At 38.7% G+C, this 10746-nt stretch overlaps 2 protein-coding genes across 5 annotated transcripts; both read right to left on the bottom strand.

The window, feature by feature from the left end:
- Window positions 1–5: 5 nt before the first annotated feature.
- Window positions 6–6139, bottom strand: Tsc1 (tuberous sclerosis 1 protein hamartin). 4 transcript variants are annotated; one of them, XM_065305886.1, is made up of 14 exons: window positions 6001–6139; window positions 5415–5682; window positions 5231–5348; window positions 5008–5152; window positions 4839–4951; window positions 4593–4779; window positions 4313–4535; window positions 4102–4256; window positions 3881–3985; window positions 3259–3585; window positions 2653–3037; window positions 1779–2596; window positions 1125–1721; window positions 6–1059 (listed from the first exon to the last, which is right to left on the bottom strand). In XM_065305886.1, exons 2-14 carry the CDS (start codon window positions 5500–5502, stop codon window positions 931–933), a joined length of 3390 nt encoding a protein of 1129 aa, XP_065161958.1. In that variant the 5' UTR covers window positions 5503–5682; window positions 6001–6139; the 3' UTR covers window positions 6–930. The 4 variants fall into 4 exon arrangements, with proteins under 4 accessions (XP_065161958.1, XP_065161960.1, XP_065161961.1 ...); XM_065305888.1 differs by lacking the exon at window positions 6001–6139 and adding an exon at window positions 5738–5881; XM_065305889.1 differs by lacking the exon at window positions 3259–3585.
- A 93-nt stretch (window positions 6140–6232) lies between these two features.
- Window positions 6233–10399, bottom strand: LOC135794569 (uncharacterized). The gene is made up of 10 exons (XM_065305891.1): window positions 10044–10399; window positions 9669–9986; window positions 9076–9612; window positions 8900–9016; window positions 8388–8840; window positions 8102–8332; window positions 7644–7973; window positions 7381–7587; window positions 7187–7330; window positions 6233–7128 (listed from the first exon to the last, which is right to left on the bottom strand). Exons 1-10 carry the CDS (start codon window positions 10047–10049, stop codon window positions 6316–6318), a joined length of 3156 nt encoding a protein of 1051 aa, XP_065161963.1. The 5' UTR covers window positions 10050–10399; the 3' UTR covers window positions 6233–6315.
- Window positions 10400–10746: the final 347 nt, after the last annotated feature.

A 10746-nucleotide genomic window follows, 5' to 3' on the forward strand; every position in this document is an offset into this window, starting at 1 on the left:
AGCAGTAGTTTCAATTTGTATAATATACCTTTCTTCTGTTTCACTTCCTTGTAGTTAGTTAATTAATAAACTTATTTCATTCACAAGGAAAATGATGAGTAAGTTGATAACCAATCATAACAATCAGCCTAATTTAAAACTTTACAACAATGTTCTTCACTTCATCATTTCTTGCAGACATAACTTGGTTTTGCATACAAAAAAACATCACAAGTCAACCCTCAACATGATTGTCAACCTATTTCCTGACCACACACATACACCTCTTTGAGTAAAATATTTCCTTTCATACAAAACCCTATTGTTAATATAACATTCGTTTTTGGGAATCAGTTGACAACATTTTGAAGGATTGAGTTTCAATATTTTAACAATATAACTTATGAAATTTTTCCGCAATATGTAATCATCTCCCAAACTATTTTCCATCCAATTTTCAGCAATTCAGAACCAATTATTAACATAATCACAGTATAAGTGCCCGGAACAGACTCCATAAGAGATTTCAGGATCCTTATACGCCATTTATGCCCAATTCATATATAATAGAAAGCTATGTCTGGAAGCCAAATAGCTAAATTTCATTAAATTATTTAGATTTTCGCTTAAAAGATGAATGAAAATTCGTGTTATCTAATATGAACAACCTGGTAAAATATAGCGGCGAATTTTGGCCCGACCACCGCAGCTTTGTTCAGTTTACATCGCATTTCTGAAGCATTTTTATATAAAATTTCAACAAACAAAAAAGAAAACAATTAGTGCCTTGAGAAAACACAGCCCCGAATGAAAACTGAACATAGTTGCTTGGCACGTCGGTCATTGTCAGAAATTTGAGTGATTTCATTCTTGAATCATTATTGAAATCTTATAATTAAAAAAGTGACTTATACGCCTAGGGTTTGTTGTATTGTGTTGAAGTTTGAAAAATCAGTCGGTGTGTTTGCTGGTCGATGCCATCTGGGTCGCCGGCGAACTGTTCAAGCACGCCTCCATGCTCAGATCATTTTCGGTTGCACTTGATTTCATTGCGTTCGGCTCTTTTTGGTCTACTATTGCCTGTTAACAAATTGAGACTCAATTAGGTTAAATATGCAAAAACATACTAGTATTCAGTATAGTACCTGTAAGTTCTTCATATCACTATGCATGAAAGCCATGCTTCCCTCAGAAGAAGTTAATGAGGCGGACAAAGGAGATGAATGTGGACTCAGGCCAGTAGTGCGCTCCGTCGAAGCATTTACTTCATGGCAACTACTCGTGTCCGGCGAGTGCAGTCCTTGCCGACTCGTAATTTCTTGCTGGTACATCTCCAAAATCTTCCCTTCGAGCGCCCGATTAATGCTCAACTGCGACTGATACTTACTCTCGATGGCTTTAAATTTTTCGTTGCATTCTTCTTTCGTATCGTTGAGCAGCTTCTTATGGGCGCGTATGAGCTTCTCGTGTTGCTGCATTGCGGCATCCAGGTCCGCGATTCGCACGCGATAGGCCTCCAAAGTAGTCGCCTTCAATTCCAGTTGATTACGCAAAGACTTCAGCTCATGCTGATAAATCTCGGTGTATTGAGTGCGTTCGAAATCACTAACATTTCTCGCCGATAACTCCGCGAATCTCTCACGATATTTGATGATCGTTTCGCCAGCAAGCAGTAGTTCACGATTAACACGTTCCAGTTCAACGCGACCACGTTCGCCAGCTAATACCTGTTCCCGATAAACCTGTAATACATTTTAACATTTATATTAACAATAATTTAGATGACCAGAATTCTCTACCTTCGCTTCCGCTTCAGCATTGAGTAAAGTAGACTCGGACTTCTGCCATTTAGTGTTGATGTCGTGCAGCTTGCTCCTTTCAATATTAAGCTGCTCTTTTAAGTCTTCGATGCGCTCGCTCGCAGCAATGAAGTCGTTCGTAAGCGATTTATACTTACTTTCCCAGTAATTTACCTTATCGATCTGAACTTGTATCCTAGAATGCTTGTCCTGATTGTCCTTATCAATCTTTTGCTTCAGGTTGAAGTTGTCATGCTCGAGCAGCTTGACGAGATCAGTTAACGCGGAATTGTGTTCCTCCAGTACCTTAATTTTAGTTACGTCCGTGAAGAGTGTGCGATTTTTAGTTGCGTGCGTTTCGCGCCGTGCCCTTTCAAACATCAACTGCTGTTGCACCAACTGTAACTGCTCTTTCAGTGACTTCACCGTATCTCTACCATCGGCTTGATACTGAAACGCACAGTCGATATATTTATCAAGAACGTCATAGGTTGACGCATAATTAAACTTTTCAACTTGAAAAAATGGCGCTGGACTTGGGGCCGGCGATGGCTTAATGTCATTCGACTCGTACGCCGGAAAAATGCTAAGAAACAAATATTCATAGGGCAGTTCGGTCTGTGTGAGGACATTGGTGGTGCATATCTTTTTCTTAGCGTCCTGCTGCTCGAAGCCATTTATTTCAGGAGCCTCTTCGTCCTTCTCTTCTAACGTTTTTGCGACACCATCTTTGGCTGTTGCGGTTGACGTGTTCTTTTTCATGTCGGGACAGGAATTGGCGCGGCGAACCGTCACATTTGTTATAACTATTTCCTTGCCTAATAAAACAATTTAAATTTGCACTAAAGCACAATTCTTGAATGGATAAACTTACTGCCAGGACTGCTTCCAGTTGAATCATTAATCGGGTCCGCTTCTTGTCCGCACTGACTATGATGCCTCAACCGCTTCATGTTATTCTTAAAAGCGGTCATTTGCCTGGAGTTCGGCATGTGTAACCCACCAGATGTGCATGGGGATCCTTGCTCACAGTCAGGATTATGTTCATGATCCTGTAGAACGCTGTCACATTGTCGCAGCGGCGCATGTGGTTTGGTGCTTTGATTCTTCTTCACAATAATGGCTTGAACTTCTTCGTCTTCCTGACTTAGCGGCGATTCCGTTCGTTTCGTTTGGGTGCTAATTGGTTCAGATGGGATCAGACGAAGCGGCGATGGTGGTGGTATTTGCGTGATTGGTGCTGATGTTCCATCGTTAATCTTTAAAATTTATCCTCTCTGTTAATTATTCAATTAATTTCATGACACAATAAAAAATTCCCTCAACTACTCAATTAGGGGTACCAATAGTTTTTGATGATTGATAAAAATCAATGTGCTTAAATTTAAACAAGCAGCCAATAAACAGCAAGCCAAGATCCAAACATTATGATGAGACAAATAAAATTTGGTGGTAGTTGAGAGTTAGTGAGTGCGCTTACTTGCGAACGGTCTTGCATGATCTTCGCCAACTTTTGGTTAGCTAATGAGTCGCGTTTGTTGTTAATCGGTTGATTGAAAGCGGAGCGATGCAGTTGATGAAAATGGTCGGTGGTGTACGCCGTCGCTGGCGCGAAATTGAATGCACTCAGCGGTTCCTTATTGCCTAGGCGCATCGGCGAAGAGGGCTGTGAATGTGTTGGCGTCGTTGTCGGTGACCCAACACCCGCGGACCGATTGCGTGGACCGAAATTGTTCAGAGCACGGGCAACATTCACCTGTGCCATGCTCTGCTGCTGATGGCGCGTCGACATCAGTAGCCGCATATCCTGCGGAAGCCACCCAGAAACGAAAGCATAAAACTAACACATGTCCAACACAATTCGAACAGAACCCCAGAGCGGCTCGATGCACTTTGAATAAAAAGAAGTTTAACTTACGCAAAAAACCAGAACAAGCAAAACATAAACAAAATCCTTAAGCATATACCAATATAACATTGACCCACTGTACCTAAGAATCAATTAAATAAAAATAAAAAGTGAATACCACAGACAAATTAAAACAATATAACGTTTATATAACATCGATTGGTTGTGTGAGGAATGGAAAACATTTATGTACCTTTATCGGCGTGGTTTCGGGTGTTGCTTCAATTGCTGCTTCGGGAGGTGAAGTCCCCTCTTGTGATTGATGCGTTGATGATGCTAATAAGCTCTGTCCAGCTCCCTGCATATTCAAGCCATGCCAATTACAAGGTGATACAAGTGTTAGTTGTAATTGCAAATGCGCACAAATTAATTTAGAGATTACTGAATACGTCCACAGAGTTAGTTGTTCCATACCTGATGTTGGTGAATAAATTGCGCCACTGGAATGGCTGACGTTGGCGTTTCATTGCCCATCGCAGGAGGTGTTTGAATATAGTTCAACATCAGCGAAGGGCTGAACGTCTCATTCTCAACATTACATTGCATGTTCTTCAACAAACTATAAGACTCTATAAACGAATAATTATGAATTTAATTTACTAGCTAATATTTTAAACGCTAATACCAAGAGAAGCTGAGTTTGTAGTTCCAGAACGTGAACGAAAAGAAGATCCACCACCAGCCCAGCAGGCATCATGAGCGAAACGATCTTTCAACCCGATCGAGTACTGTTCGCACTCGACGACGACATCATGCGCGGTCATTTCTTTCCAGCGTTCTGTCGAAAGCTCGTAATCTTTTGTACTCGTCACTAATAATGGATGCATTTGCACGGTTTGCAGCATTGGCTAAACAACAGAATGGCACTTATGAACAACATAAAATATACAGAAATGTGTACCTACTTTGATGGTGTGTTTGAAAATATTTGACGCCTCCTTGTTCTTGTAATAACTTCTTAAGTAAGCGAGAAAGTTACATGGATACATGCCATAAAGTCGCTGCAATAGAGCGTACAAACCAACTTGCATATGTACCAATTGTTCTTCATTCATCTTTTCAGGAATAGAGCTGTTGAACGCTGCCAAACGACTGGAGAAAAATGATTAATTATATTAGAAACAAAGTTATTTTAAAACGCAAGCTTGTACCTAAAAATGTCAAAAACATCCTGCAAGTGTGGCCCCATCTGTGACGGTATACATGGCAACAGAACGATCAGCAATAGCAACGCGCTCAGTAATAGTAAAATATCATTTTCAGTCTGAAATCGATAAATAACGCTGTACTTGTTGATATGCACAGATAATGAAAACATACCTTCAATAGCTTTAACAACTCCCTAAATAACGCCTTCTCAGTAATCTTAAACAGCCACGTTGGATGCTTTCGGACGACATGGCCGAGCAGATTTAATGCTTGAAACTTACTATTAGTAGCACCCCTAACAAGTGAATCATGTAATCTGAAATTTATTAAATGACAGTTTCAATTAACTAGAAATATTCTAAGAAAAAGTGAACTTGATGAAGGTTTAACTTACTTATTAAAAAGATAGTCATGATGTGATTCTGGCACATTTATCAATATTTCCAGAACTCTGACTGAATTTGTTTTCATATAATGATCATAAAGTCCATTGACAAGCCATGGCTCTTTTACTACAATTAACATCACAATATATAGTTTGCAATAGCACAAAATATATATCATATTAATGCTCTTACCTGCACTAAATTGTTCACTGAACCTTTGTTTTGCCTCTTCAACAATTCCTGGATCATTGGAATTGAGTTCCTCAAACCATTCAGCCATTGTTCTGTAACATGTACCTGCATTTGTCTGCCTGCATAAATGTAGAGTAGTTGAACGTTTTAAGAGTGGTTAGTGATACTGAAGATCCCTGTGATGTTTCTTAATTGTGATTGGAGTTGATTGATCAGTAGTCATAGATATTGTAAGGCATTCATTGTTTCATTGAGCCATGTATGTAATCTGAAAGCAATCAGATAATTAGCATGAAGCAAATAAAATAGGTTTGTTATCTGACCCATTGAAAAAAGCAAATATCGCGATAAAAATCGTGAATACCGCTGTAAATCAAGCACGAAATGTAATGATGGTGGTGAAGAACAATGAAGCGAAATGCAGAGCAAAATGTAAGGTTATGAAATTTATAATTGAATGTAAAACGCTGATAAAATGTATCAAAATGTAGATAAACTGCTAAACTGCCACGATATGCTGAATTGTTGGACGAACGCGTGTGAATCTATCATTTAAAGTAATGTCCGGTGGTTGTCCCTTACTCACCTTCCTCGGTTCACGTCTCCAATCCGGGTCCTGTCAATATCACGCACACACGAGTCGGTTTCTCGTTTCGCCAATCCGTCACCGATGTGCACGTATCGCGCAAACCACACGAAACATTCAACTCAAGTTTAACGCGCGATTATTGTCTATTTACGAAAACTAAATGCCCCACTAACTGAATCTTTTCTAATTTAGCACGAATATTGATTTTATAAACTCGTAATAGTTGAAATAAGTTCCAAAAAGTTTTATTCGTCTCATATGAAAAAAAACTGCAAACATAATAGCCGCACAAATAAAAAATGTTAGAATTCTTTAACAATTTCGGTTGGGTGCGAGTTGATCCATTGAAGGATAAACAGCGGCGGAACTTTTCAAAAAGTTAACGTGACCCTGCAATGTGCGAATGCGCATTTGCGCATCTTCGAAGTTATCGTTGAGATTGGTAATCTGCGATTGCATTTTCTGTCTTATATCATCACGATCGCGTTGAGCAGACTTTGCCTGTGCGCGACTTTGCGCTAGTTGCTTTTCCAAATCACAGATTTGATTCTGCATTGAACGTCGTACAGTTTCACAACGATCTTTAACGCGTGCAACTTGCCGCGCAGATTCATCTCGAACATTCTCTACTTCAGCGCTAAGTTGCGCAATTTCATGAAGTTTTTCTTGGGCGCGTTTTTCCGCATCTTCGACTTCATCGTGCATACGATCCATTTCTCTACGTAGATCGTCATTCTCAGCTTGCAAGAGTTGCGCGTGTCTTTCCATTTCCTCGTTGGCGTCTTGAAGACTCTGACGTTCTGCATCCAAATTCCCCAATCCACTTTTATTTGCTTCCATTTGTTCCACGGCCATTACTGCCTTGTCTCGCAAGTTTTGTATTTCCCTCAAAAGTGCTTCATTATTTCGCTCTGCCATCAAATGCATTTGTTGAGCTTCTTGCAGTTTTAGTTGAGTTGCTTTTAAAATATCGGGAAGCGGAGTTAATTCTTGAAGTTTTTCTTGGAATTGATTTTTAACACGTTGTATTTCCAAATTGACTTGCTCGCCAATTCGGCTATTCTCCAACTCCATTAAGTCCATTTGTCGTTTTTGTTCTTCAACTTGTTGCTGAGCTTCTAAATACTAGATTAAAATCAAATCAAAAAGTTAAAAATTAAAAGTTAATATTTTTTCCCGGTACCTTATTTCGGTAATCTTTTAGTTGTGTTTGCTGTTCTTCAGTTAAAGCTCTCAACTCGTCCATTTCATCTTGAGCCTCACGGAATCGTTGTTTTGCAACTTGCAATTGTTGTTCCATTTCCATTAAATTTTCTTTCGTTAAACTCTAAAATCATCATATTAAGCAAATGTCTACTTATTAAAATAGTTTCAAACCGTTTTAGGGTCTTTCAATTCCCTTATAATTTTCTCCAGCTCTTTAATTTTTTCTTCGTTTGTTTTACGATATTCTGCAGCTTCTTGTAGATTGGCTTTAAACTTATCAACATCAGCTCTTAAACCAGCTACTTCAGTAAGCTTGGATTTATAATCATCTTGTAAACAATTGTACTTTTCACGCATTTCCCTTACTTGCGCATCGGTCTGCAAATATCACAAGATTTATACAACTTCTCAGTGAAATATAACTTGTATTATACCCGTGGTGGACATGGTGGCATACATGGACTTCCACATGGTGGAGGGCAAGTCATTGGTGCTAACATTCTTCGATGTTGTTCAAGATGTAAACGCTCCTGGCGCACAGTAGTCAACTCATTTTGAATGGCTTTCACTTCCATTTCCATTAGGCATAGTTGTTTTTCTAGTTTTTTAGTTTCTTCATTTTCATCTGCAGGGCAAGGTCCTTTTCCAGGACCACATGGTTGCCGGCGTGGGGATTCTTTGTCCCCGCCGGGTGGACGTGGCATTTGACAAGGTGGACAAGGTAAGGAAGGCATTGGTTCACAAGGATCTTTTTTTGTTGATTCCTAAAGTGAATACTTTTAATATTTGAGGGATTGGACGAGAGTATAAGACGAAAATTTAGAATGATATGACATATATGATGTGAAATTGTCATATCAACAGTTGTCAAAGTAACGGCGCATTAGCTTACTTGAATTTGTTGTAGTTTACAGTTGAGTAATCCGTTTTCTTTGACCACATGACGCAGTTCTTGTTGCATACATTGCAATTGTCGTTGTAGTGAATCAAGACTTTGTTCCTTGCACAACAAATCTTCTTGTAACTGATACCGTTTACCCTCGAGATCAGCATTTTCTTGAGCTAAACGTTCTTGCATATCATAACTCTCACTCAATCTTTTGGCAAATTGAGGCATTGCACGCTTAAAACATAAAAATGTAATTGTACTTTTATGGGTATATAAGCAACATTTATACCATTGTCACTGGTTGCATCTGTTCGTTCATTCCCTCATTAGGATACGCCTGCATGCGAGCAGATGAACGCGGATATCCCTGACCCATGTCACGCCCACCTCGCGCACCACCTTGCGCTCCGATACAAGGAGCTTGGAATGGTTGTGGAGGCAAATTAGCATTGGGACAGCCTTTCGCTGGGCCTGTAAGAGGACTACATCCTTGTTTTCGCGAAGATCGCCGTTTTTTATCATCGCATATAATAAATTTTGGCATATTATTCTCAGCTAAACCGCATACAACCACTTTCGGTAATGTATCTTCATCGTAAAACTTATTAAAGTCTTGTTTCTTTGTTTTACCAACAAGTAATTCAATTCTACGGGTTTTTTGCTCCAATAGTGCCATTTTATCATTTAAAAGTTTCTGTTTGGCTTCTAATTCTTGTTCTTCTTGTGGAGTTCTTGAGGATTTCTATTGAAATAAAACATTTGTTATTAAATGTGTAGATAAGTTAACAAAGATGGGCATACGCTTAATAATTCGGTAACTCGATCTTTTAATTCACTCAATATTTTATATATTTCCATGCATTGAGTTTCACACTCTTCAACTTCTTTAAGCACTGCTTGCTCATCAGGTGGCACGTCCTAAAAGCCGACATAATCGTGTTAAATTATTTTGACTAATTTGTAATACAATTGTTTACATTATCTTCAAGTTCCTTTTCGAGTTTAGCAAGTTCTTGGGTAGATTCTTCTACAAGTTTCTCTGTTTGTGCCACGGGATCATCATCGGGATCGTCAGCAGGTGCTTCATCCGCTGGAGGCGGATTATCTCCTTCCGTATCCGCCATTTCGGTAGTATACGTAACAATTCGCTCTACCTCCTCAATTACGTTGGTTGTTTGTTTATTATTTGAATGAAATAACTGAGAATCAAGTTCTTTGTGTTTTCCTTCTTTGTGTTTGACACTATGAGTATGCTGATTGTTACTTTCTGTAACTTTTGGCTTTTCTTCGGATGCGTTGTTTTGTTCGGGATCTTCCCTGGTTGAGTGGAAATTTATATCACCAGAAGCGTATAAATGACAACTGTCTGGCGAATAGAAAACGTCAGCGTCGTCGTCAAACTCGTGAGCACGTGTAACACGTGGAGTTGCTAATGAAGTATCACTGGCTGATATGAATCTCGCAGATCTACGAACTTCTCCTTGTTGTGAAACTTGTTGTTTCTTAGATTTTGCCTAAATATATTAGTGTTATATTATCTCAACATATTTTTTATAACGAATAAACTAACTGTTTTTGCTCGTTTAGGTTTTTGGCTGGTCTTAGGCGTAGGTGTTTCAAAATCGTCGTATCTCCTCAGAGATTTCTTGAAAAACGCGTCTGAACTGCTCGAAATACCGTCAGATTCCAAAGTCAAACCACAATATCCTTTTAAGACGGTGGCACTTTTCGCGGACAAATTACTTCTGCTCAAAAACGTACTAGGTTTCTTCTTTGCACCCTTCGGTGGTATCTTTTTCAACAAGGCACCAAATCTTTCAACAGTTATATCAGACGCAGAATCCCATTGCTTATCTGTACCCTTATCTGCTGATGATTTGGGCCGATTCTATTTATCACATAAACAAGTCAATATGCATTGTGTTGTTAATAAACTATTATTTACCTTCATACCGATAGTCAATCCGCCGATATTTGTTGTAGTTTCACTCGATCACGAAACCCAATAATAAAGTTTAAAAAATGTACGTTTGGGTTACAAGTTATTGAAACTGATTCTTTAAATTTTGAATTTTGGATTTACTTAGAGTGAAATATGGAAATCTTTTAAGAAATCCACAGGAGTAAATAGGAGACTTTGTGTAAGATATATGTAAATTGTTTAAAAGTTTATAAATTTCTAATATTGATTAGAAATCCTATTTTTTAAATATTTTTTTGTAGTTTTACTTTGACGTATATCAAACAGCTCGTAAATTTATCACACTAACTTGATCCTATGTTTTAAAGTTAATTGTTATTGTGCGTAACTATAATAACTTGCCAGTAAACAATAACAAACACAATTTACCCTATGATTTACACACGCCCGTCTACGACGCTTGCCAATACGGGACTGGCCTCCTGTATTTACAAATAAACAACTTGCATATTCATGCACCGTCCCTACCACTTTTTGCGGGTAGCTTGCAATGAATAAAACGCTCAAACGTGTCTGATCTGGTTTAGCTGAACGGTTGCTAGTTCCGAATTTTCACAAGTCTCCCTTTTTTCTTGAGGTTTCCGATTAATTTTGAAGTATTTGTCAATCGATCATAAAAGTTTTACTGGGCGTAGGTGACATATTTATCATTTTTATACAAAACACG

Source organism: Atheta coriaria, unplaced genomic scaffold (assembly GCF_025399875.1).
Source record: "Atheta coriaria isolate IRGN ID8LTWV9N9 unplaced genomic scaffold, Caltech_Dcor_3.1 hic_scaffold_6_pilon, whole genome shotgun sequence".
Taxonomy (NCBI): domain Eukaryota; kingdom Metazoa; phylum Arthropoda; class Insecta; order Coleoptera; family Staphylinidae; genus Dalotia; species Dalotia coriaria.

Excerpts from the sequence above, each read along its gene's own strand:
- Tsc1 (XM_065305886.1), bottom strand. The coding sequence starts at position 5,502 with ATGGCTGAATGGTTTGAGGAACTCAATTCCAATGATCCAGGAATTGTT. Across the intron at positions 4,780-4,838 it reads GATGTTTTTGACATTTTTAG|TCGTTTGGCAGCGTTCAACA; the intron begins GTACAAGCTTGC and ends ATTTTTCTCCAG. Across the intron at positions 2,597-2,652 it reads AACTGGAAGCAGTCCTGGCA|GCAAGGAAATAGTTATAACA; the intron begins GTAAGTTTATCC and ends TTGTTTTATTAG.
- LOC135794569 (XM_065305891.1), bottom strand. Across the intron at positions 9,613-9,668 it reads AACCTAAACGAGCAAAAACA|GCAAAATCTAAGAAACAACA; the intron begins GTTAGTTTATTC and ends TAATATATTTAG. Across the intron at positions 8,333-8,387 it reads AGATGCAACCAGTGACAATG|CGTGCAATGCCTCAATTTGC; the intron begins GTATAAATGTTG and ends TTATGTTTTAAG.